General features: G+C 36.4%; 3 protein-coding genes across 5 annotated transcripts; 1 reads left to right on the forward strand and 2 right to left on the reverse strand.

The window, feature by feature from the left end:
- The first annotated feature begins 4,110 nt into the window (after nucleotides 1–4,110).
- Nucleotides 4,111–7,313, forward strand: mtx2 (metaxin 2). The gene is made up of 10 exons (XM_056267120.1): nucleotides 4,111–4,271; nucleotides 4,652–4,699; nucleotides 4,804–4,850; nucleotides 4,967–5,039; nucleotides 5,223–5,299; nucleotides 5,380–5,472; nucleotides 5,772–5,810; nucleotides 5,927–6,052; nucleotides 6,183–6,259; nucleotides 6,762–7,313. Exons 1-10 carry the CDS (start codon nucleotides 4,232–4,234, stop codon nucleotides 6,964–6,966), a joined length of 825 nt encoding a protein of 274 aa, XP_056123095.1. The 5' UTR covers nucleotides 4,111–4,231; the 3' UTR covers nucleotides 6,967–7,313.
- A 1,345-nt stretch (nucleotides 7,314–8,658) lies between these two features.
- On the reverse strand, nucleotides 8,659–19,372 carry nfe2l2b (nfe2 like bZIP transcription factor 2b). Of its 3 annotated transcripts, none has more exons than XM_056267112.1 (4): nucleotides 19,273–19,372; nucleotides 14,943–15,155; nucleotides 14,649–14,807; nucleotides 8,659–10,054 (listed from the first exon to the last, which is right to left on the reverse strand). In XM_056267112.1, exons 1-4 carry the CDS (start codon nucleotides 19,306–19,308, stop codon nucleotides 8,807–8,809), a joined length of 1,656 nt encoding a protein of 551 aa, XP_056123087.1. In that variant the 5' UTR covers nucleotides 19,309–19,372; the 3' UTR covers nucleotides 8,659–8,806. The 3 variants fall into 3 exon arrangements, with proteins under 3 accessions (XP_056123087.1, XP_056123088.1, XP_056123086.1); XM_056267113.1 differs by lacking the exon at nucleotides 19,273–19,372 and adding an exon at nucleotides 18,213–18,312; XM_056267111.1 differs by lacking the exon at nucleotides 19,273–19,372 and adding an exon at nucleotides 18,005–18,148.
- A 6,337-nt stretch (nucleotides 19,373–25,709) lies between these two features.
- On the reverse strand, nucleotides 25,710–27,525 carry LOC130101287 (cytochrome c). The gene is made up of 3 exons (XM_056266952.1): nucleotides 27,369–27,525; nucleotides 26,350–26,524; nucleotides 25,710–26,257 (listed from the first exon to the last, which is right to left on the reverse strand). Exons 2-3 carry the CDS (start codon nucleotides 26,516–26,518, stop codon nucleotides 26,112–26,114), a joined length of 315 nt encoding a protein of 104 aa, XP_056122927.1. The 5' UTR covers nucleotides 26,519–26,524; nucleotides 27,369–27,525; the 3' UTR covers nucleotides 25,710–26,111.
- Between the last annotated feature and the right edge of the window lie 282 nt (nucleotides 27,526–27,807).

The raw sequence follows: 27,807 nt of genomic DNA on the forward strand, positions 1-27,807 counted from the left end.
TTAACACCTTTATCGTATTGCCATTTTTTTTTCTAAAGTCATGCTATAGGTCTAGGCCTAACTGAAATTGGCCGTGATTTTAATTAAAGTTGCAATTGTTTTAAAAAATATTTACAAGATAACAGGGTGAGATGCCCCGACCTCTCCTCAAGCCTGAAAAAAAAAAAACATTCGACAGCACCGTAGCTAAACAGGCGACATATAGCCTACGTTCCGTTTAATGATGAGCTGAAAATGACTTGAAAATATCTGTACAGACCCATTTTGGCTAAACATATGTTTTTGATAAAGTAGGACTTGGTCTTTTACATTTTTTCGTCATAAAAGTATAGGCCTATGCCCGAATTAACACGCAAAGAACTACCCCATAATGTGCAGAAATATAGCCCAAAGGCTCCAAAGGGAGGTTTTCACAGTAATGCCATTGAAGATCTATTTTTGTTCCCCAAACCTTTCAATGAACAGTTCTTAAAAGAACCATTTTCTAAGTGCGAAGAAAATTTTAATCATCTTAAGAAAAAAATTCCTTTATAAAGAACCTTTTGTCCAATATAAATTTCCATGGATGTTAAGGGTTCTTCGTGGAACCATCGATGCCATTGCCAATAAAGAACCTGTATTTTTGATAGTGTGTAGTGTAATGCTGCGCATTTTACCGGACTTCTCCCTATATTTTGAGCTATTTCGGGCGTTTATTTTTCCTTCATTTGTTCGTTTTTTTGGAATGTAAATGGCAACGCTGGCAACGCCACTGTGGAGTAGAAAATCTGCGGTTTCTAAGCTCTTCCCAGCTCAAAAGTTGATTTACAGCTCAGGTTGTAAAACGGTTTTTACGAGCCTCGCGCGTCCGTCATTGGGTCTCACAGATGAGACGCGCCACGGGCTCGCGGTGATATTGGCCCCTCTCTTCCCTTCCCACGCGCTTTGTCGAACAGAAAAGCTCCGGACGAGGACGTCTCTCAGCATTTCTCATTGTGTTTCATTTGTGCAGAATATTTTACTTGCTTTTTTGTTGTTGCTCTTATTTAAAACAGCTTTTCGTCTATTTTCCTTAGCCCATTTATTATACAGGGAATATTTTAAATAGGTCGTTTTTACATCAAATGGTAAGTGCAGCTGCAAAATCAAACTTACAGTAAGCTTATATATTTTTGCCTTTTAAAATAATTTGTCATGACTCTTCTGAATAATCAGTCGCTTTATCAATGCGTATATAGCCAAACTGTGAAGCTAACGGGAAAATTCGTATAGCCTTGTCTGGTCTGTCGAGTGAGAGAAATTTTAAATATAAAATATTAAGACATTATGACAAGTTTGAGATGAAGTCAGACAAGTAAAAATTTGTTGTGCATTTGTTTTCTACGAGTAAGCCTGAATTAGGCTATATTGTTCTGTTTTCTTTGTTAACGAATCATTTAAATGTGAAAGCGAGAGGGTCGTCTTAATTTACTACCTTACTGCATTGCGGCGAGAAGAGAGAGAGAGAGAGAGAGAGAAAGAGGGGGGGGGGGGGGGCGGTTGGCTTACTAGCAGATTTCTCAAATTGCAGTTAAAATTATTTGATTACATAAACAATACACCAATTTTATTTCGATTTGAAAATACAAAAATATAAAATGTCTGAAATTGGCATGAAATTAAAAATATTCTAATTCTAAATAGCCTACCTAAAAATAGCACAATTTTCTTTTTAAGTGATATTTTATTTAGCCTAGCCTATATTTTAACGTGGCCGAACAATTGATAAAATTGTCTTTTAACCTTTAAATTGTATTTTAATTAAAAGGCTTTTGCTTGAAATGAAGGGTGTCGCTTTTTCAATTTTCGGGAGCGAATTAGGCAACGCCTTTTCATTTAGTTTTCTGGACTGTGGAAAACGATGTGCTCCCAATTTCCAGATATTCCATTTCTGCGCAAAGCTTTGTTCCGTCGTCTATATATACCCTGTAGAACCGAATGTGTGTTTCCACTGCACATTCACAGATTCGGTTTTAGGGGAGTATATGGACGATGCAAAAACGTCTGCTTTCAAGATAAAACCACTGTAGTTATTGAATAGCCCTCATAAACGACCAAACCACTGTTAAAATGATGTTTCGTTTATTTGAATAAATTGCAATTGCAAAACAAACTGTTCTTTAATTCTTTGTTTTTTCAATGCTGTTAAAATACCACTGTTGTGATTATAAAATAATAATTAATAAATAATTATAACATTACCAAGTGTTTACTGTATTGAATGTTGTTTCTATTCTCTACCCTTTCTTTTGGAGAACAGGGTGAGATGCTCCGACATCTGCTCAAGCCTGGAGAATTCTACAGCACTATAAAATGTATGCATGAGCTGAAAAGTGACTTGAAAATATCTGTAAATGTATTAAATCTATAAAGAGCTCTAATAAAATGCGAGTGTACAAATGTGTCCTTTCATGTTAATGAATACAATAGCCTACAATAATGTAAAAATATTATAATTCAATATACATGTTTATTGTTCATCTATTAATAACATATTATTTATATATTATTTGTTATAAGTATTAGGCCTATCATGGAATATTTACATTTTAAAACAACGAAGAAAGGTTTAATGCGTCTGTTTTATTAGACCTTCATTTTACAAGTTTTCACAGGTCTATTAATATTTAAAGGATATATGCTTATAGTCTTGTTCACATGGAGATCTAAGTAAGGATTATAATCAACATTGGTATAACAGTATTATATGACGAAAGAACAATTGAGATGCAGCTCACACAAAAGTGGAAAGAGCGCGCGCGCGCTACCGGCCCGCGCACATGATTTATGGCTCGCGCCCAGTTCTAATGGCACATTAATGACCGCTTGCAGACACTTGCACCTTCACTATTAAAATACATTAGCACATACATAAATATAAAATATTCAGACTTTCAGAGCCTTATACGAATTTTTTTATTATGGTTACAACGAAATAAAATAAAATAAATATAAAGGTTTTATAGCCCCTGTTGCAAAAAGCACAAAGCATTCATATTCCGCGATCGGAAGTGGAGGATTAACCTAGACTATATGCTAAAGAATCCGAAGGGAAGTAGGAATATTGAGACTAGACTGAGAAGACGAGAAGAATCAAGAATCAGAATCGACCATATAGGCCTACCGCAAATGGAAATCTAAACAAAGTTAAGAATTATGATCCTGGATTATATGCTATGGACACTGCGGAATGTTGAACATGCCCTTGTGCATTGCATATAGCCTAACAATGAACGACAAATACTGGAAAAAAATTGAAGGAAGAAGGTGCAAACCATATGAACCATATTAGAGCATTTAATGAGTCAGCAACAAACAAAATTAGAATAGCTCTGATAAATTATCCAAAAGAATCAGGAAATGATAGCAGCCTATAAGAATATAATGTTTTCAAAATGTATTTTGTTTTTATTTCTTCTGTAAATGTATTTATTTGTGACATGATCAAGGTATGCTACTGCAAAGAGATAAATACAATTGTTCAGAGGATCTTTGGTAAATCTTTTGCTCTATCCTCGAGTAGGCCTATCTCTTGAATTGTAAAGCTGAATTAGGCTACACCTCGACTATGATCTAGTGTGTGTTACATATTTGTAGCCTACCTACTTAGCAAGAAAATGTATACTTCTGCTGTGTGTGGTCCAATCCTCATGTCCCTTCTGGTTGAATCGAATTGCTATTTTCCTATACCTTTAGAAAAACTAACTTGTGACTTACGCCGGAGGTCTAATGATTTCTGGCGTATTCGGTCCCCTCTTTGGAATTTGGAATGTATGTTGAATTTCTTTATTTCTTGACTCTTAGCCTAGGAGCCTACTTGTTTTTTTGTTTTTTGTTGGTGCTATTACCACTCAATCCTTGAACTAAGATGATGGATGATTATTGTTCCACGGTTTTGATATTGTAAAACTACAGTATATAGCTATATATTTGTTTGTCTCGTTATGATTATTATTACGTTTTTTCCTAAACACTGACGCTCCACACTCCAGTTTAGTAGGTGGCGGTAATGCACCACAAGCTGGTTTGCCAACCGCCAATGTGACAAAAAGATGATGAAGAAGAAGGAGGAGGACTGTGATTGGCCAGAAAGCAGGAAAAACTTCTGGGTGACGTCACTACACGGGGACAGGAGCTTGCTTTGCCCTTGCGTGGGAAATTAATACCATCTCGTTGTTGTGCTTCGATTAAAGTAGATTTCTTCTGCGCTGTCATGTCTCTTGCTGCAGAGGCTTTCGTCTCTCAGATTGCAGGTGATGTTTACGCTTGTGTGTAATGTAGCGAGACCATAGGCGTGTTAGTGGTTTGTGCTAAAGATGGGCGGGTTAAGATGATAATCTGTAACGTTACTTCTTTTCATCATAGTCATTTAATTTCTCTCCATATTATTAGAGAGAAAAAAAATTCTGGTCACGAGTGTGTTATATATTTATCAGATGTTTTTACAACAGAGTTCTGTTGTTTGCAATGCTATTGTCAGGGTCAAAGATAAATAAACCCATTAAACGTTTAATATTATTATAATGTGGTCTCACATAGATGGATATTTAAGGGTCAGAGTTTCTGAATAATGGAAAGACACAGTATTGTTTGCGAAATGTATGTTTCCAGTTTTTTTGGTTTTCTATTCCAGCTGCTGAGCCATGGCCTGAAAATGCTACTCTGTACCAACCTCTTAAAGGTAACTTTTTTTTCCTCACATTTACATTTAGCATGAGATCTTTACAACCATAAAATAAATTAAATGAAATTAACATTAATATGGTTTCCTTTTTTTGTGTGCAGAAGATCAAATCCTTCTGTCAGATTCTGCGTCCTCGCTGGCAGTTCAGGTGAAAAGTAGTGCCATAATCACCCTGTTTATTCACACGCTCGCCGATTTACATCTTGAATAACCCAAATAGTTTGTCACTTGTTTTAGGTTTATGAATTTAATCTTGTTTTGCAGACTTTCCTGAGGATGTGCGGCCTGCCAGTGCAGGTGTCCTGCCGTGCCAATGCTGAATACATGTCACCGTCAGGTGAGTAACCAAATTCTCTCAATTTTACAGTCATTTTCATGTTTTTGTTTAGTTTATGGGATTTGTTTATTCTTATCTTATGTTGGAAAGGTAGTGGTAAAGAGCTCTGTTTTCGTCAGAATGAATGTATGAGTTAATGCTTGTTCATATGTCTTATTGTGACTCTTCCTCTCTGTTCATTAGGGAAGGTTCCTTTTATCCACGTTGGAAATCAAGTTGTGTCAGAATTGGGGCCGATTGTTCAATTCACAAAGGCAAAGGTATCTTTCTCACTCTAAAAAACAAACTCCATTTGAATACTATAATATTTGACTGTTGGCTGACATTGAGCTGTCCGTAGGGTCATGCTCTGAGTGACGGGTTGGATGATGTCCAGAGGGCAGAGATGAAGGCTTACATGGAGTTGGTCAATAACATGCTGCTGACTGCAGAGGTACAGACCTGCACACATCAGCACGTCCGTTCAGTTTGTGGTCGATTGGATTAAAAAAAAAAAGAAGTCTCTTATGCTCACCCAAAACGGCAGTTATTTGGCCAGAGTACTATTGTGAAATGTTAATAGAACTGAAATAAAACTGTTTTCTATTTTAATATACACAATTTTCAGCACATTATGTATCTTTGCTCATGAATTTCTTTAATTATACTTTTTTTTAAATGTATATGTATTTTATCTTTTACATGAATATTTTAAAATAAATAAACTGTGCAAACTTTGCCTCTTCTTTCTAGTTGTATATCCAGTGGTGTGATGACTATACTGCTACAGAGGTATGTTTCACATATAAGGACATCCACAAATCATATATAACGCATATCTTAACAAAGATGACATCTATGGCAGCATATATGATCATGGTATGCGTTTAATGGTAATATGTGTTCAGATCTCTAGGCCACGATACAGTAGTCCCTATTCTTGGCCCCTCAATCACGTTCTGGCCTATCAGAAGCAGTGGGAGATACGGAGGAAGATGAATGCAATTGGATGGTCTGGAAAGAATCTGGAGCAGGTCTTTTTTTTGTGTGTGTGTGTGCAGATAAATGAAGTGTAATTCATTGACCCAGTTACATTGTCTTTTTCTTTCATAAATGGAGCCAATGTACACTACATAAGGCTTTGTGTGGGTTTTCTCTTCTCAGGTGTATGAAGATGTGAGTCAGTGCTGTCAGGCCTTGTCACAGCGATTAGGAACACAGCCCTACTTTTTCAACAAACAGTACGTTTTGTGCACATACACTATCGTTTTTTAAAGAGATTAATACTTTTATTCAGCTAGGATGCATGAAATTGGTAAAAAGTAGCAGGGAAAACATTTATAATGTTGCAATACATTTCTATTTCAAGTAACTGCTGTTCTTTTGAACTTTCTATTCATCAAAGAACCCTGAAAAAATGCTTTATGGTTTCAACATTGATAATAATAAGAAATGTTTCATGAGCAGCAAATCAGCATATTACAATGATTTCTGAAGGATCATGTGACTCTAAAGACTAGAGTAATTCAGCTTTGTCATAACAGGAATACATAACCATTTTAAAAAATATATTATTTTAATATTAAAGATATATTATTTTAATTTGTATAAATATTTCCACAGCATTACTGTTTCTGCTGAATTTGAAATGTAGTAAATGAAGCCTTGTGCACATACAGACATGCAGCATAACTCAATTATTACATGGTGTCTTTGCTAATTGTTGTACTTTAAACGTCACAGGCCAACCGAACTAGACGCTCTGGTGTTTGGTCATCTTTTCACCATACTCACCACACAACTGACCAGCGACGAGCTTGCTGAAAAGGTTAAATCCTACACCAACCTGCTTTCTTTTTGCCATCGTATTGAACAGACTTACTTTAAGGAGCACGACCGAGAAGACCAGTTTGGGTCCTCGCGCCATTCCAAAAGCTCACTACCCTGAGGACCACCCTTTGCCCAATATTTCTCACTCCTTTGATCAGTCTGAAATGATTGACATCTTTGATATCCTATGTGGATTAAAAGACTTAAAATATCAGATCAGTAGGAGGGAGAAAAGGGGCATTAAATAAAGGTTTGTGAATATTTAAAGTATTCCCAACACGTTTCCGAACTACTCCTTTGCCTGTTCGTAATGCCATAACGGGAACTTGCCTGCCGCAACAGTAGAACTAGGTTTCGTGTATAAGGAATTAGTTGATGTAAATCTTTTTTCCACTGTGTCATGCCTTTGTCTGATGTGTAAATGGAAAGTGCCTACGAAGTAAATAAACTTCAAGTTGGACGTTTCTTTGTTTCTGTGTAAATGTTTTTGCATGCAAATTCTGAATGTGTTATATGTATGGTATGTACTTTAAAATATTGTAATGTAGAGGCAGATCTCTAATATTGATGAAACACTCACAGTATAATTTTGCTGTTGTTTTTGCTCCAGCGCAATTTTGCGCATTAATGCTGCATAAAATTAAAAGCATTGCCAATAGTCAATATTTAGTGAATACATAAATGGATCTTGTCATTGTATTTAGCTTTTAAACAGTGTTTATTTGATTTAAATATATATTGGAATTACATGACAATCTTATGTAGAGTTTTAGAATACTAAATCCATTTTATGTGCTTAAAGCTTGCATATTAATAAGAACACACACACGTACTCCAAAAGCAGATTTGTGTTTCAGATATACAGTATATGCATCAAATCTTTAGTAAAAGATACATTTTAGACAGCCTTCCAAAAAGCTTACATTTTCCAACTACATACAGCATGAATAAACAGTTTATGCAGACTCTCATCATAGAATCTGTAAAATTCTGGAGTTGTCAATAAATAATCTCTGCCCAAGCTCTACCCATGAGGCTAGTATTACTTGTGATATATATCTTCTCTATATATTGTCTATACATACTGTACCATTCAAATGACTGAGGTCAATAAGATTTTTTTTAAAAAGAAATTAAAAGATTATCCAGCAAGGATGAATTAAAATGCCTGAAAGTAACAGTAAAGACCTTATATTATTACAAAAAAAATAATATTTGAACTAAATACTGTTCTTTTGAACTTTCTATTCATCAAAGAATCATGAAAAAATGTATGTATGTACAACTGTTTTTAACATGGATAATAATAAGAAATGTTTCCTGAGCACCAAATCAGCATATTGGAATGATTTCTGAAGGATCATGTGACACTGAAGACTGGAGTAATGATGCAGAAAATTCAACTTTGCCATCACTAATAAATTACATTTTAAAATATATTAAAATAGAAAACTGTTTCACAATATTACTGTTTGTACTGTATTTTTGATCTAATAAATGCAGCCTTGGTGAGCATGAGAGACACTGTACATCTTCCAGATCTCAAGCTTTTGAACAGAACCGAGTATGCATGATCTGGACCAGCCTCATTATTCAAGCTAAAGATGTACATTTTATAATACCACAGTTGTCAGACTTTATTGCTAATTTGAAATAATTAGCTTAGTTAGTTAAATGTAACATTGACAACATTTTGGAGATTTCAGTGTTTCCCCATTCAAGTAAACAGTCTCTGTACTGCATGACTGAAAACAGCAGGTTTAATGCTCTTATGATTCTCTTTTAACTGGTTAAACTGAAAAACCAAAATCTGATCACAAGTGGTCAAAAGAGATGCATGTAAATGCCTGACATAAACAGGGCCAATGACTCCACAACAACTGGAATCCAAAGCCACTGCTGTGTCAAGTTACAAAGACCAAAAACCAAAGAGCTTTGCTGTAGGTACTTCAGGTGTGTTATACAGCAGTAGCTAAATCCTCGGACAGTGAATTGTTCTTGTTGGCTGTGCTACGTGGCAGCAGGTAAACCGTGCCATCAGTGCTGTGCTGTAGTTTGTACTCTTTAGGATTGTAGGAGTTTCCATGCTCATCTCTCAGCTGTCTGAACACCTCATTGTAGAGATTCTTGAGCTTCTCTTTCGTCTCGCAAAGATCTCTAGTGTTTCTCTCTTTTTCTTCCTTGCTTTTATCCTTCTCCCTCTTCAGAACCTCAATCTCGTCTTCGAGATCAACGAGACTATTCAGCTTTCGTTTGCGACAGCTCTGGGCTGCCTTTTTATTTTTGCCACGTCTTCGAATGTCTCTTATGAGTGCATGTTGAGCGTTGTTAAGTTTGCAGGAGCTGATGGCTTCGTTAAATGCTTCCACGGGGAGGTTGATGATGTCATGCACACTAATCGGCAAACTCAACGCTCGGGCTCGCTGTTCATCACGACATGCACGCCGGACACCTGCAGCTCTGTTTGTGGTTGTGAGATTTGACTGAGGTTCTCTTTGTGAATATTCAGGTGTTGATTCATTTTGAGTTTGGTGTTGTGCACACATAGCAGTTTCATACATTGCTGCCTCTACAGTCTCAGAGTGGAGAGATAAAGGCAGCAGATCGCTGTAATCTGACTGGATGCTCTCCAGCTCATCCTTTTCTGATTGGCCGTTGCTTAAGGTGTCAGCCGCATAGAGGGATGTCTCTAAATCCACAGAGCTAACAGAAGCAGAGTCATCAAAACCCAGAAGAATGTGACGCTCCTCAAATTGTGAAAGCATTTGTGGAGCGTTCCTTCCAGGCGCACCATTTAATTGTTCGGGTTCACTGACTGTGCTAGTATTGATGGTATATGTATTTATATCAGGGCAAAACTCACTGAGGGTTGAATCGCTTGAGTTTGTTTGGCATTTAGTTAAAATTCCTTGATTCTTAGGGGTACTACAGCTGTAAATTGTGTTTGAAGGTGAAGGTGTAAGATTGGCAGGATCTGAGAACGTCTGTATGCATGTTTTTAGGACTTCTAATGGGTCAGAGGGCATGCATGACAAAGGCTGAGCAACCTCATAAGAGTCTGATATTATCTGTGTGACTTCACTGATGCCACATAATGCATCTGTTGAGTTTTCCCTCTGTGGTTCTGGCAGGTGATGGTGGCAGATTTCGGTGATATCCTCCAAGGGCAAACTTGAGCCCTCAGACTCCAAGACATCCAGATAATACTAACAGAGAAACAAAACAGTATATCAAATACAATAGGCATATTTAAATAATTTTATGTTATGAACAATTTATATTTTAAATGTATTATTCTGACAATTTTTGATGAGGCATGATATAGGCAACACATCAAACATTTAAACTTTTTGGAGTTAATCACTAGACATTTTTTTACTTGTATTAAAAAATATTACATTTATTTGATTTTGTGCATTAAATAATTGTGCATTATTTATCTGGCCAGTAAGATTTTAGCGCAAATGTACATACGTAGACTGTTCCGGTCATCTGACCACCAGTATCAATTTGTAGCAGTAAATGAAGATGTGTCATATCGATCACAAGTTCAGTATGGAGTACCTCAAGGCTCAGTACTAGGACCGTTGCTTTTCACCCTGTACATGCTACCCTTGGGAGATATCATTAGGAAGCATGCCATTAGTTTTCACTGTTACGCTGATAATACTCAGCTCTATATTTCTTCACGCACTGACGAAACATACCAATTCACAAAATTAACGGAATGCAAAAATTTCCTACTACTGAAAAACAGAGGTTTTAATTATTGAACCAAAAACCTCAGCACACAATAACATACGTGCTGAGGTTTATAATACTGTCTAACACTTGATGGCTGCTCTGTCAAGTCTTCGTCATCCGTTAAGAACCTGGGTGTGCCAATCTCTCATTTGAAAGCCACATTTTAGCATCTGTAAAACAGCATTTTTCCATCTTAAAAATATATCTAAATTTCGACATATGCTCTCAATGACAAATGCAGAAAAGTTAGTTCAGGTGTTAAAGGTGCCCTAGAATTTGAAATTGAATTTATCTTGGCATAGTTAAATAACAAGAGTTCAGTACATGGACATGACATACATCTCAAACACCATTGTTTTCTCCTTATTTAAATCTCGTTTTTGAAAAATACCCCTGAAAAAGAGGCGAATCTCCACATAACACCGACTGTGACGCAACAGTCGGGATCATTAGTATGTACGGCTCCAAAAATTTGCATATGCCAGCCCATGTTCAATGCCAGGCGGAGCTGCGCAGCCGAATCATCGGAAGTTCTGCAGGTGAAGAAACAAGCGAGGATCATAGGGAAAATGGCTGATCATGGAAACAAATGTTATGTTCCAGGCTGTGCAGGGGATGTGAGGACTTTTCATACCCTTCCCACAGAAAAGAAATGTCAACAGGCGTGGTTGATGTTGTTTATCTATAATCGGATAACGTTACCGCAACAGTTTAATTCGAAGTTGTTAGTTTGCTCTGCCCATTTCACCACTGACTTATTTTCTAACCTGGGACAATATCAAGCAGGCTTCTCTCAGCGTCTCATACTGAAGAACGGGGCAATTCCAACTATATTCCCGCAAGCGGCAAGTAGTGATTTTATTAACTATAATTTACACTGTGTTATCTAGATCCAGCGCAAGATCCTAGTACAGTAACAAATAGCAAACTCCAAGTAACGAGCATATATAACTAAATAGTATGACAAAGTATTTACGCTGAGGTTAATATTTCTTGCCTGTGTTGTCATATAAATCTACAAAATAATACTGTAGATACATATGTAAATTCCCTTTTATCAAATAATTTTACTTTCGTATATTTCATCAACAACACGTCAGGGGCTAACTACGTTAGTTTAGTTGCTCACAGATAATGTTAGCTCACTCGATCCTTCTAGCTAACGTCACATTCTCCACCACATGAGTTGAAGCTATATTTATTTGACAAGGCATCTAACGTTAGTCCATTTCTTAGCAGAACTCCTCATTACTATTCATGACCCTTCCAAATAAGGTAAAAACAGACCATTTTATTCTAGGGCCAATTTCTAGAGTTGAAAATGGATTTGTAAAACCATATCTGGACATTTTAAATGCCCTTAAATAAGCCAAATACCCTCTATGTAGATATCAGAGACTAAATTAAAATATTATTTCAACACATTCTAGGGCACCTCAAGGCTAGATTATTGTAATGCCCTACTGGGTGGTTACCCTGCATGCTTAATAAACGAACTCCAGCTAGTTCAAAACGTAGCAGCTAGAGTTCTTACTAGAACCAGGAAGTAAGACCATAAAAGCCCGGTTCTATCAACACTACAATGGCTCCCTATTAAACATTGGATACATTTTTAAATCTTGCTAATTACTTACAAAGCACTAAAAAGTTTAGCTCCTCAGTACTTGAGCGAGCTCTTAACGCGTTATAGTCCTTCATGTCTATTGCAATTTCAGAATTCTGACCAGTTGATAAAACCTAGAATTTTAAAATCAACTGTATCCAGTAGATCCTTTACCTACTCAGCACCCAAACTTTGGAACAGTCTTCCTAGTATTGTTCAAGAAGCAGACACACTCTGTCAGTTTATATCTAGACTAAAAACACATCTCTTTAACCTGGTATACACATCACATTTATATTCACATCCGTTATATGGTTATAAGGCTGCATAAATTAGGTCAACCGGAACCAGGAACACTTCCTGTAACACCTGATGTACTTGTTACATCGTAAAAAGAAAGACAACTATGCTTATATTAGTCTCTCTGTTTATCCTGAGGTTACCGTAGTCAGCCGGATCCGGGTAGTATCCAGATCAGATGGTGGACCTGCACCTAGACACGACCTCATCACAGCCCTGAATGTCAGCAGAGATCCTGTCAACTAGACAATCTCGTCTAGACACGACAGCCATCGGCACAGTTTCTTCAGCAAAGACCACAAGAACCAGGGAAGTTCTCTGCACAGACCCCTATGGCCAGCTTCGTCTCCATACTGACGTGATGAATCCGATCTTCAAGCAAAATGAACTGGATGAAAAATATTTGATTTTGAACGCTACCGATCCACAATCTGACTTCTGACTTGTTTGTTACTTGGACAAAGGAGAACTGCCCCTCGACTGAGCCTGGTTTCTCTTAAGGTTTTTTCTCCATTTCGGTCGCCTGATGGAGTTTAGGTTCCTTGCCAGAGAACTGAACTAAGCAGTGACTATGACACGCATCATTTTCTGCAGTGCTGCTTTATAGTGGAAATTGTATAATTGATGATCTTTACAACTGAACTGAATCAACACTGAACTGACTTCAGCTGAACAATGACACTGTTTTGTTTTAGAGCTGCTGTACAGCCTAAATGAACTGTTTGCATCACTGAATCATTTTCCTGTTATCACTGTAAAGCTGCTTTAAAACAATCTGTATTGTATAAAGCGCTATATAAATAAAGGTGACTTGACTTGTACATGATAAACTAAATTATATACACTACTTTTCAAATGTCTGGGGTCAGAAAGATTTTTTTTTTTAAAATAAATTAATATATTTATTTAGCCAGGAGGCATTAAATCGATCAAAAGACATTTACACAATATTTATCTTCTAAAGAAAAAGTATCAGAACTTTCTATTCATTAAAAGGCTACTATTATTATGTATAATAAGTACATTACAGTTCAAATGTTTGGGGTCAGTACATTTTCTTTATTTTTGCAGAAATTAAAACTTTTATTGTAAGCAAGGAGCCATTAAAGAGAAACTTTTAAATGGTTACAATAACATTCTATCTAAATAAATGCTAAATTCTTTTGAACTTTCTTTCCCTTAAAGAATCCTGAAAAAAATTTTTTATCATGGTTTCCACAAAAATTAACAGCTGTTTTCAACATTGATAATAATAGGAAATGTTTATGTTAAGTCAGTATATTAGAATTGTTAAAGAATTTTTGAAGAAATAAAATTACATTTTTAAATATAGTACATTATAAAACAGATCATTTTTCACAAATATTACTGTTTTACTATAGTTTGGAATCTTCATATATATTAGAACGCCTTTTTCAGTGATGATAGGGACATTACCTGCATGCTATATACTCCATAAAAATATTTAAACATTAACTCACTGTATCTCAGATAAGCACACACCTCAAATTAATGACTATTGCTTTTTAATTTTGCTGATTAGATAAATGGTACTATTTGCTTATTAATGTTTACCTAAATAATAAATATATTGAACAGTGAATAAGTTAAGATTAGTATGAAACAAGATACTTTCATAAAATGATGTTATTGCATCGTTTAAAGTTACGAAAATAATTACCCCTCACTTTAAACCTAAGGTTTTTTTGTACTTTTCTCTTAATTTATAATTTATTGTACATTAAATTATATTTGTAATTAAACTATGATTTATTTATAAAGCACATTTTAAATATACAGAGGTTGAGCCAAAGTAACTATTTAGAAAAAATAATATAATAACAATTTTATATATATATATATATATATATATATATATATACATATATAAGCATCTGTCAAACATGTAAGCTTTTAATCACTTAATATAAACAATTATTGAATGCTTACTCTTTTTTTCTAAGGCAGAGGGAGAACTCTACTAAGCATGTGATTTTATAATTACCACAGAAGCTATTACAATTACTACTAGGTTACTTAAATCTAATATTACTTTGTCTGTAAATCAAAAACGTATAACTAAACTCAAAAGACAATCATGCACCAGTTCAGGCGTGTCTGTGTGTGTCTTTCTGCATTGTGTGCATAAGCACCTGTAAGTCTGGCAGTGACAGAAGTTCACTAAAAGCCTGCTCCTGAGAAGGAAGCTTCTGAGACTTAGAGAATAGCAGGGCAGATAGCAGGGGATTCTGGGTAACAGGAGAATGCTGAGTAGACACCGTAGCCGGCAACGTCTCTGAGAAGGGCACAGCCTAAAACATAGGTAAAATAACTCTGTAAGCAACACTACACAATAGAGAGTGAGGGGGTGTGTGCAGGCGCTATTTTCAGAGACTTTAAGGTTTTCTATATGCACAGTGTTTATGCGTAGTTAATGAAATGGTTACCTGGGAGTTCACCGATGAAGGACTAGGCAAAAGCTCTCCAGTCTCTTTGTCAAGTTTCTGTAACCTTTGCATGATCCTTTCAAGCTCTCTCTCTCTTTTCAACTCTCTCTCTCTTGCTCTCATGGTCTCCTCCTTCCCCCGAAGGCATCCATCAAAGATCTCTCGTTCCACCCCCAAATCGACATCCTGCCTCCATAAAATATCAATCAAATCCTAAACACAGAGACATAATGTAAAACAGACAATTTACCATGTTTGTATGTGGCCGTGCACACTCATATTGCAATAAGAGCATGTTTGCATAAACTTTCTGTGAACTCTCTGACAATATCAGTCATGTTTTTGTACGTGATTTGCATTCACATTAATTTGCCTTGCAGGTGCACCTTCTTACCAAATACACCTGTAAACTGGTGCAACAGGTTGGTGTAGCATAACAATAAACACTATCATGGTGGATCTTTTTCTTTTTATACAGTAAACACGCTTTGATTTTACATATCAGACAGTGGTTCTCAACCAGGGAGCATTAGCCAAATTTCAAGATGACTTCAATTTTATTTTTAAACCAAGACAAAACAAGGATTAAAATAAGCTAAAACAACAAACAATTAAAGGGGTCATATAATGGTACATGCACTTTTACAAGTTGATTGTACTGAAATGTGTGTTGGCAGTGCCTGTACACAACCATCATAAAATGATAAAAATCCATCCAGTGTTTTTGTTTTAATCTCCTTATATGGTTTCCCCTGTCTCAAATCGAGCCGTTCGACCGTGTGACGTCACACGCTCGGAAGCCCCTCCCACGATTGTTGATTGACAGCATCGTTTCAACAGACCCGCCCTCGCTCGTGAGCGAGCTGTCAATCACAGTCTGCGCGGACCGGCGCGGTCATTGTTGATATGCTGGAGCACTGTCTATGAGCAGAATGGCGTCTAAGCGATTGTGGTGTTCTGTTCTTGGGTGTAATAATGAACACAGCAGTCATTTCAATGTTCCTAAATCTGAACCGCTGAAGACGCAGTGGCTGTGTTTGTTTTCGAAGGAAATATTCCCCACGAGCAACGTCAATGCTTTCATGTTTGCGCAAATCATTTCTCACCAGACTGCTTTATAAACGAGGGTCAGTATGAGCTGGTTTTGCTAAGAAGCTGCTCATGAAAAAAGGATCGGTACCAGCTATTCGTGTTCCTGCTGAACCTCTAGAACAACTGAAGTGAGTGTAACGTTTTATTAAACTTTATATTAATATTTATATTAATCTTTGCAAATCGCTAGCTGCACGCTTCACAATGAATGCGTCTAAGGTTTACACTTAGGGTACATTACGGCATGTTTTCTTTGTATGATGTTCTCAATATAATTCATAATCCCACGTTTATACTGAACAACGCGTTATGGTTATTGTGTTACAAACGGTGTACGCACAGAACAGAGGGGTGGGGTGAGCAAAGCTCATTATCATTTAAAGTCATATGCACTGAAACGGCGTGCTGAAAACAGAGCTGTTTTTGACCAGGTAAAATAAGCGTTTTCTTACAAAACTAATGAGAATTTGTAATTAAAGTATATTACAAACTTTTAATTTAGACCCAAAAGAATCATACTAGCTTGTACAAAAATGGCATTATATGACCCCTTTAAGATATGTCTCATTTTAATACACCCCCTCATTAGTTTTTCTTTGAACAATCAAGGATCCCACTGTTTTGGAAAACCTGCATTACATGAGGTAGGCTGAAAAAGTCATGTTAATATATAGAATCTTATAACTCCATGGGCATTCACAAACAACTGGAGAATTTATGGGGTCGTACGATATTGTTGTGGACAAAAAAAAAAGATATAAGATCCCTTGTAATCACTTATTTGATATCATAAAATTGTAATCTGAGAATTTATGAGCCCTGATTGTATATGGTCAGAGGTTGTGCTGCCACTGAGGGAGCTTATCCACATGATATATGACACAAGACCAATTTTCTACTTTGTTTTCTACTCAAAATAAATGTCAATGACATCTGTGGTGCGCACTACAGATGTAGAACTGAAAATAGAAACAGTTCAGATCAGATCAGGGAAGTTCATGTCAGTTCATGTCAGTTCAGATCAGTTCAGATAAGGGCAGATAGGGGCAGGTAAGTTCATTTTGGATCAGATCAATTCAGGCAAAAGGGGTAAATGTTTGGCTGGTTGGCATAGTCCAGTTGAATGGCTGAAAACAAACAAACCTGAATGCAGGTTAAAAAAAAACGGAGTACCCATGAGCAAAGATAACAGAATTCAAATGGCATACTTTTGGGGAGTAGAACAAGCAGAACATCTGTGTTTGAGATGGGAATGCTAACGGATGTTTCTTCAGGCACAACACACCTTTCAGATCAGTTTAAGATTAGTTAATTTCATGTTAATTTAGTTCTGACTGAATTTCTATCGTTTTTTTTCTTCAGTGAGCAAACAAAATTGTACAGAGGCAAAGAAAATAATAGTCGTTTAACATACCATCTCTCTCAGAGAATCACACAGTAGGGAACAACAGGAGTCGGATTGTCATTAACAATAGTTTAAAGCTTAATTTGTAATATATTTTTCAATTCACTATCAGTATAGATATTACCAATGGTGTTTACAAGGAGGAAGATGTGCACATTGAACACAACAGTGGCAATGATTAAAATGTTTTCAAGTATATTTTAGCACTATCAGACCCCGTAACTAGTGTATGTCCATTCCAGCTTTGCTGTTTCTGTGTATGTGTGTTAACCTGAAGTCCATGACACCGCGGTCCTCTGAGTGAGCGCACTTTATATGCTGGTACACAAACAAAACTTGCTCATAGCATTTGTAATGGAGTCGGTCATAAAGGCCTTGAACTTGTTGCCCTCTCGCTGGAGTCACGCAATTAAATAAATGCTCCAGATTATGTAGGAGATTGTGAATTTAGTTCACTAAGCAACTGCGGAAAAAACAATTCATCATATAATGAGAGAAATCCAGAACAAGAATAACAGGGAGAAAGAAGGTATAAAGGTGAGCTGAGTGAAAGGTGAATACTCACGCCTACAGCTGGGTGGTGAATGTGATGATGCAACTGTGTTAAAGTGTAGACAGGCTGATAGAGCCTTGTGTGCATAAAGGACAACAGATTTGTGAATTAACTCTTCTCTCTGGGGTAAATGGCTATCCACCCTGAAACAGTAGTGCGGTAATAGGTGTGTCTGGATCAGGTGCACAAAGTGAAATGTTTATTTAACCAACCCACTCACTTGAATTCATGACAGCCAAGACAATTTTTTAGTTTTTTTCTGGGTGGCCTCCCCCTGCATCAGAGACCTCTGCCACAAAGCTTTTGACATTGTCCGCCACTCCCCATTTATAGCTGAATATTCATAAAAAAACGATCAATTTGCAAAATTTTAAAATATGCTTTAATTGCATTTTTTTTCAAACGCTACTGCGCATATAATTACTTTATTATACTGTCAGATGAATATAAGGTCCCTATAACAAATTATGCTAGACCATCAAAATACTTTACAATTCTGAGCCATTTTTGTGATATCTATGGTGATTTACCACCGGTAAACAGGTGTTATTCAACAAATTAACTGGTTACAAAAAATGGACAAATATTTTTGTTTATGACATACACTACTGTTCAAACGTTGGGGTCAGTATGATTTTTTATGCTTTTGAAAGAGGTCTCTTAATGCTCACCAACCACCATTTATCTGATCAATAATAATGTAAAACAGTCATTTTGTGAAATTGTATTATAATTTAATTTAATTTTTTCTTCCTATTTTAATATATTTAAAAAGGAAATGTTCATGTGATGGCATCACATGATCCTTTAGAAATCATTGTAATATGACACACACACACACACACACACACACACTTTCCCAAAATCTGTATTTTGGCTTTGAATATAGGAATTATTGCTTTCTTAACTGGTTGGATCATGAAATTACAGTTGCTCTTATTATTTTACTAAAAATAGGTTGAGATACTGAGATGCTGACAGTAAATGTATAGGCCTGCTAACTTTCTTTTATTTCTTTTAAACACTGCTACAACTTTAGTAAGGTTAAAATTCCAATGAGTTTGTCTAATAATATTTAATTTCAGCTTGTAAGCCACTTTTCTTTCAAGCTCATCTCAACAAGTAATAGGTTATGGGGAAACCACTTCAAAACAAATGAGTCCTTGATTTTTTTCCATAAGTTGCACCAAAGTTCATTGATGTTTCATGAACCCAGTCCAAGGTGAATGTTTAACAAAATATATTTGGTTTCTCGTGAAAATATTGTTTTTTAAACTTACCGAATCATGTAGAAACTGAGCTGAAGGGTCGTCCATGTCTTTAAGCTGCTGTGGATAAACTTGTCTGATGGAGGACTAATATATGCAGCAAAGCACATTGCTGAATCAAATCTGACGACACGCGCGTGTAACAGATCCCAAATACAGAGTGGACTCCGCCCACACTATCCATCAGCCAATCAAAAAGCAGATAACAAATACAGTGACAAAACATCAGCCAATCAAACGGCAAAACACAAATATTAACATTGGCCCGCCTCCTACAAAGCATCGACCAAAAACGAGACATGCCTACATCACTTTATAACATGCCTTTACAAACCTTTTTCCTTATCAATGAAAAAGTTAATAAAATGTATTTTGATTCTTCACATATACACAAACAGAAAAGCACAAGTTGACCTACTAATTAAAACGTAAAATGACATAAAAATCGCTCTGATTTTCTTTCCAGAACGTTGCTTACAACTATAGGCTACCAAAAATATAATTTAATATAAGTTAAATGGCCAAGTAAAACGAGGATGAACCTCTTGTGAGGATGAACCGCGTAACGAATTGCTCCCAATATTAAACGTGCACAATGTAGGCTACAATGCATTGGATTATGAAGCACAACGAAATAGGATAGATTTAAACAGCTTTTTAAATGAATCAATTGTAGGCTACGTCTTTCAAGAATTTCATCCCCCTCAGCTTTCAACACGCCACGAAATGTGACAGGTAGCTGCGATTAGCGCCATGCCCACTCTACCTATGCCAAGGGTACGAGCTCAGAGAAAACTCTCCGACGAGCGCGTTCATGAGTACCCTACACGTTCACGTTTGGCAGCTCCACGTCGACATTCCTTTAGCGACGACAGAGAGGGGGTCCAGCGATACATTCAGCCTGTTACCCTGTTTCGAGACACAGCTAGGAGAGACACCGGTCAACCGCGAGGTAAGCAGACACTTTACTGTCCAGTATTAAACTTTCATCAGTGGCTTTGGCATCAAGTTTATGTTTTTGGACGGGATGCAATAAACTCAGGAAAGCGTGCGTACTAAATTACCTTTTTAGTCAGTTCTTAAAGTGACGCCAGGCTTAAACTATTTTACAAATTCATTTGAGAAGTTTTGGATACAAACCCTGAGAAGAGAACCTCTGCAAAATCACAGATGACTTGTTTCAAATAATATTTTCTTCACAAATTCATATAGGCCAGTAGGTTCATTGTAGATCCTTAAATATGCTTCTGAAAACTGAATTGGTGAATTGCCATGTTATAGCCTAGGCCTATATTAGGTGGGAAAATTCACATATTTCCATAAATTGCGTAGCCTATAAACAATTAATTGAAAACTTTTTTTTTCTTGTAGACCTTTGCGATTGTATGAAATAAGACCTCCATTACAGACTGTGTTAAATATTTAAGGATTTACTTAAATATTGTTGCAACAGTTTGAAGTTGTAAATGCAGGAAGACACGTCAGCTTATTCTAGTGAGTGGACATAAATTCTAACATGTGTTTTACTTCCCAGGATCCTCAGAAGCTGATTGGTCCTGAGAGGGCTACCTTCTTAACCAAGGCAACTGCAACTGCAAGCAGACTGACTGAAGCCCAGATGATAGCAGTACATGTTTGATACATTTTAAAGACAATTCTAGAATTCAAAAACAGGCTTCCTCTGCCAAAGTCGCATACGCACACGCACACATGCACATATGGACACACTTATACAGAGAAACACACACACACACACACACACTCAACCATGGCTCCTCGGGGAAAGTTCTGTGGTCCACTCTGGCTGTGTGAGTGTGTGGTCAGTGCATTACAGAACTTTGCTTTAGAAGCTCCACCCTTCAAATCCATATTGATCCCCGAGAAAATAAAGGCTTGGTTTTATGAGTTTCATGACTGGTTTGAAGTATATACTTAACTGTAACATGGAATATGCCTTTTGTTCATCTAATTTTGTTAGATGTTGACTTCAAATGAACTTTTCAGATCCGTTAACCGCATCCCTCTAAATATATAATGATTATGTATATTTAGAAATTATTAACAGCATAGGAAAAAGATATGAAAATGAGATTGAGTCAACACAGTTATTAAAATGAACAATGGAAATGTATGATGATGTGATAACTCAAATGACCTCAATTGTTGGTTAACGGCTTGCAGATTTACGAAAGCTTCTAATGTTTTGAACAGTGTTTTGTTTTTCTTCTTTACCCTGTCAATGATATTTCACAAGTGTGAAAGTATACAATTTTGTATTCTTGGCTTGTAAATTCTATTGGAACTTATAATGGTTTATATTGCTCAGTGCTGCTGGAACCAAAATGGTTTATGGAAAGTTATAATCCAATGAGTGTAATATGAAGTAGCCAGTCAGTCTCTCATTTGTTGAATACATAACACATAATGTATTTAAGAGTGGCTAAACTCTAAAGAGACTACTCTGCTGACTATTACAAATGTTATCCATGAAAAAGGCCTTAAGTGAAATAAAATGTTGCACTTGAGTATGTCATATTTGGATGCAAGCTTCACCAACAACCATTAAAGGGACCCAAAAATGAACCCTCATGTTGTTCCAACCGTGTATGAATTTCTTTCTTCTGCTCAACACAAAACAAGATATTTTGAAGAATGTCGATAACCAAACAGTTGACGGTAGCTATTGACTTCCATAGTATTTTTTTTTTCTTACATACTACAGAAGTCAGTTGGGTCCATCAACTGTTTGGTTACCCATTTCCCTCAAAATATCTTCTTTTGTGTTCAGCAGAAGAAAGAAATTCATACAGGTTTGGAACATTTTGAGGATGACTAAACGATGAAAGAACTCTATTTTTGAGTGAACTATCCCTTTAACATCATTTTGTAATTTCAAATGTTGTAGGTTAAAATGTATATTAATATTTTTTTCCACTATTTTAATTCATATTTTTTTCCTTAGTTACTTTTAAATGTTTAATGTAATCTTTCAATTAAAAGATTTAATAATAATAATAAAACATGTTTATTAGCCAAAGTGGATCTAAAAGGCAAATTTGTAACTGCACCTTCATGTGGCATTTTTTCACCACCTCTATTTTGTGGTGGTTTCAGTATATTTTAAAGTGGAAAATGGTTTAGGTTAGGTATAGGTGACGTACATTAGTACATTAATTATAGGTTAACTGTTAAAACGTTTACAGTTTTAACACTTTATATATAGAAAGCTTTAGAAAGACAGAACTTTAGAAAGAAAAGAAAGAATTAATTGTCTGCTGACCTCTAGTGGAGTTCTGTGGCAGCACATGCTCTGATCCCTCCTCCTCCAGCTCGTGTCTGGCTTATTCATATTTCGTATCTCGGTTTCTGTAGACACACTCACCTCGAGGTTGAGGATGTTGATGCAGAAGTCACAGAAAGATCGATTAAATGTCTACACACACTTACATCTTTACAAGATTACCTGGCAACCGTGTTCACAGTCCGGTCATTTGTCGGTCAAACATATATCAAATAAGAAGTGAAAGGATGTTGTTTTTTTGTTGACACTGTAATTTAACACTACATCTTCGACACAGTACGCGTGACAGAGGTTCCTCTCCATGACACGGTGGTAGACCTACTTGCTCTATTTATATCAAAGCCATAAATCAACAAGATATTCAAGATAGTCTTATAGCTTTAAATAAACAGGACTCAACTCTGTAAAACAAAAAAGCAACACCGAAATAACTGCTACCGGCCAAATAGCCTATATTTCACTGACATAGGCTACATTCTATTCACTTGACTTCCATTGTATTTTCCATTTTTACTAAAACACTCAGTAGGGTATTTTCCCAAATATCTTCTTTTGTGTTCAGCAGAAGAAATAAATTCATACAGGTTTGGAACATTTTGAGGATGACTATACGATGAAAGAACTCTATTTTTGAGTGAACTATCCCTTTAACATAATTTTGTAATTTCAAATGTTGTAGGTTAAAATGTATATGAATATTTTTTTTCTCACTATTTTAATTCATATTTTTTTCCTTCACTAGTTACTTTTAAATGTTTAATGTAATCTTTCAATTAAAAGATTTAATCATAATAATCATAATAATAAAACATGTTTATTAGCCAAAGTGGATCTAAAAGGCAATTTTGTAACTGCACCTAATCATGTGGCATTTTTTCACCACCTCTATTTTATGGTGGTTTCAGTATATTTTAAAGTGGAAAATGGTTTAGGTTAGGTATGGTGACATACATTACATTAAATATAGGTTAACTGTTAAAACGTTTACAGTTTTAACACTTTATATATAGAAAGCTTTAGAAAGACAGAACTTTAGAAAGAAAGAAAGAAAGAAAGAAAGAAAGAAAGAAAGAAAGAAAGAAAGAAAGAAAGAAAGAAAGAAAGAAAGAAAGAAAGAAAGAAAGAAAGAATTGTCTGCTGACCTCTAGTGGAGTTCTGTGGCAGCACATGCTCTGATCCCTCCTCCTCCAGCTCGTGTCTGGCTTATTCATATTTCGTATCTCGGTTTCTGTAGACACACTCACCTCGAGGTTGAGGATGTTGATGCAGAAATGATCACAGAAAGATCGATTAAATGTCTATTACACACACTTACATCTTTACAAGATTACCTGGCAACCGTGTTCACAGTCCGGTCATATGTCGGTCAAACATATATCAAATAAGAAGTGAAAGGATGTTTTTTGTTGACACTGTAATTTAACACTACATCTTCGACACAGTACGCGTGACAGAGGTTCCTCTCCATGACACGGTGGTAGACCTACTTGCTCTATTTATATCAAAGCCATAAATCAACAAGATATTCAAGATAGTCTTATACCTTTAAATAAACAGCACTCAACTCTGTAAAACAACTCTGTTTTTTAATCACATACATGTTGGCAACACCGAAACTGCTACCGGCCAAAATGCTAATAGCCTATATTTCACTGACATAGGCTACATTCTATTCACTTGGCTTCCATTGTATTTTCTATTTTTAATAAAACACTCAGTAGGGTATTTTCCAAAATATCCTCTTTTGTGTTCAGCAGAAGAATGAAATTCCTACAGGTTTGGAGCATCTTGAGGGTAAGTCAATTACAGACATGCTCTAATGGAATGGATTGTATTTCAACCATATGTGATTTCAACCAGCATTTACCTTGCATTGATACAAAATATAGGCTGAATAGGCTGAGTAGCCTATTTTTAAAAAATTTTGTTTCAGTTTACGAATGAAATTCATGTCTGACATCCTATATCAAATATGCATGTTGATTGTGCAACCTTGTGTTAAATAAAAGTGTTACAAAATAGCGTTGCGTAACTGTCGGTGTCCACTAGATGGCGGCATTTTAATTTGGAATGACACTTCTAATGACATTGAAACTTTAGTGAGTCAGGGTAGATTATTTAAGCATATACACCAGATTGTTTTCATTATTGACATTGCATGTATTCCAAATATTTTAATGATATTCTAAATATATTATGAACCTTCACAAAACCCGATTATTTTATAGGTTTGATGTAAAGTAGCTGATCAGACTGGATTTGACCAGCTGTGCACTTTTCTGCGAGGACTCGGTTCTCTGTTCGGACTTTGCTCTCTGACGTGAACTGCACGTATCTAGATATAACGTTCGAGTCAAAAGTCAAAGCTTAGCTCTGATAAGGATCCTTCAAACTGATAACACGTCTGTCCTGGTTAACGTGTGGGGAATCGGGGATTAAAATTAATTACTCATGAAGCTACACTGCTGAGCTCAGTACACAGGTCACATATACCAATTAACCAACCTGTACAGGCTAAAGATTAAATTAAATCTGCTTATATCCATTAATGTTAGTTACTTTACTGTTACAGTTATTTCAGATTTGTATCTATCATTTGGATATAAGGTATCTGAAAAACAGAAGACACGAAGCAACAAAGCATCTTGTTTCCTAGTCATCAAAATTATTTAACCAAAGAGCATTTTAGTGATATTGAATTTGCAGTAATATTGTATTCAATAATAATGTTATAATTTTCTTACAGCAGTGCTATGGATACCCAATTTCCTGATCAGAAAGCTTAAAATTTCCTTTTGGAAATCAATCAAGAGCCGCACCCTTTATATTGAACCATGACTATGATGACGATTCAATTTTCATGGCAAACCATATGCATGGCACATCTTTTTACCAGGACTTTGTCAGGACTTGCCCTGAACTTTCTCAGACGGTTGTAAGAGAATACCTGACGCTTTATATCCTGAGTTAAAAGGTCACAAGTACAGTGTCACCAGTCATTGGACTCTTACAGCTTAGTTCACTGAAAACAGAAACTTAAAAAGTAATACTGAAGAAATGTTGCACTTTCACTTTAACTTTAAACTGCACATCACAAAGCAAGTGCATTACAACACGAAAAGCTAGAAGAATAAACATAACAAATGGACCGTTTTGACCGTTTTATTTGACAGTTCAAATCCATCCGTTACAGTTAGTTACCAATAAGCATGCTGCTTGATCAGACAACTCATTGCGATTCAAATACTAACAGGGTTTAACATATTTTAATAATTTAACAACAGCTCCTGTGAAACCAGGTGAGTTTTCATTCCCTCAGTGGAAACACAGGGGACCGGCAGTAACTTGACTTTTACTTTGACAAACAAAACAAAAAAAAGGGAAATCCTCACAGCTAAAATGGGCTGGCTTTAGAAGCATGCCCCGTTATGATGAATAATCCTGGCCCCCTGATCTGTCACACCATCTGAATAGATATTGTTAAAGACATTCAAATCCAAACTACAAACATTTCATTTAAATATTGCCGCCTCCTCGTTCTCCATCTGTATTATGATGTGGCTGACTTTAAGTATGCAATAAGGTCTGCTCTCTCGCCCTTCTTCTTGATCCCGGCAAAGATCATCTTTGTGCCTGGAATGTACTTCTTGGGGTTCTCCAAATATTCCATCAAGGTATCTTCACCCCAGACAATGCCTGAGAAAAGACATCAAAAAGACTGGTTAAACATTACCATTCAATCTCATCGTGAAACAAAAGACAAACTGTACTTTATCAATGAGCCTTACCCTTGCTCTTATTGGCATCTGTGTAGGAATACCCCTCTGCCTGGCCAGTCTTGCGACCAAAAAGACCCCAAAGATTTGGCCCCACTTTGTGCTTGCCACCATTTTCAACAGTGTGGCACTGGGCACACTTCTGGACGAAAACCTTCTTACCCTTCTCAGCGTCACCCATATTTACCTAGAAGAAAAGGAGATGTGAAAACACTGCAGAAAGGCATTTGAAGGGTGAACGGTTTAAAAACACAGTGGACAGATCATCAGAAGGTCATTCAAGGATGGAGCATCTACAAGCTTAACCAAACAACTTCAAGACATAAATCAACCAATATAAGCTCTAAAACAGCTTATAAGGTCAGTTCACCACCTAAGGAGATGTAAAGCATCTGCTGCAGGTTTCTTGGTAGATGGATAAGCACGTTTCCCCTGCCAGAAGCCTACGTATCTGTAAACATCTTGGTATTACGTTGTTCATCCGAGGATAACCTCAAATCGCCTTTATTAAAAGAAGCCTTAATCACTGATGTATAGCTCGTTAGGAATCAGCCTGTTAGAACCATCTTAAAATTAATAAGTAGTCGGATTAGAGTTTGTGTGACAAAATCCCTATTTAACTTATCAAAGACTCATTTAAACTATAACTTTTTGAAGAACAGCAAAATTTGTGAACCGGTTTAAGATCCACGTTGCGGAAGCTAGCAGCTAACCATATCAGATTCATATCTGGCTAGCCTCACATTAAAGAACACAATTTCCCACGAATTACTTAACATTTATTATTGCTCAATTACATAAAACGAGTCTTTTCTTGTTGTAATTAAAAACAAAGAGAGTTTTTTTTATATCATTAAACCCGACATATTCCTTTCTTGACATACAATTATTCTTGAGAAGTACCGGTAAGCTTACGCAACCTCACGTCATCCTTCCTCAGAACAGCTTCAAAATCCTCCATTTCGTTCAAACATCACATCTGTAACAGGGCGAACAGATCTCAACACGAGGTGATCGGTTTAAAATGTTACCTTTCAGACCGTGTGAAGAAGCTCCTTGCCTGCCTTGCGGGACGTGGTACTCTGCTCGTGCCGGTCGGCGGACCGATTCTGTTATATCAGGGCGAAAGAGAAAGGTCACTTCATTTTACAAGCGCGAGCAGGCTCCGGTATTTTACGTCACAGTCATGCGCTGCCTAAGCCGTCACGTGCCTCATTCCGACGAATCTGGTAACGGTCCCGCAGCTGTTCTCCTGAAGATCCATCTATGGAGTTGTGACAGACAAGTGCATTTAAAGAGATAATCGGTTTAGATAAAGCGCAGTTCAGAGTCCGGAAACGTGGTTTATACATATTGCACATATACATATGATTTGACCGTCGTCGGTATTTAATTATGAAACGGGATGGAGAAAACAGACCGAGATTGACCTTGGCGATTTGTCAAATTGCCTTTTTTTTTTTTTTTTTT

This window comes from Rhinichthys klamathensis, unplaced genomic scaffold (genome assembly GCF_029890125.1).
Source record: "Rhinichthys klamathensis goyatoka isolate OS25496 unplaced genomic scaffold, OSU_Roscu_1.1 h1tg000254l_1, whole genome shotgun sequence".
In the NCBI taxonomy this organism is placed as follows: Eukaryota; Metazoa; Chordata; class Actinopteri; order Cypriniformes; family Leuciscidae; genus Rhinichthys; species Rhinichthys klamathensis.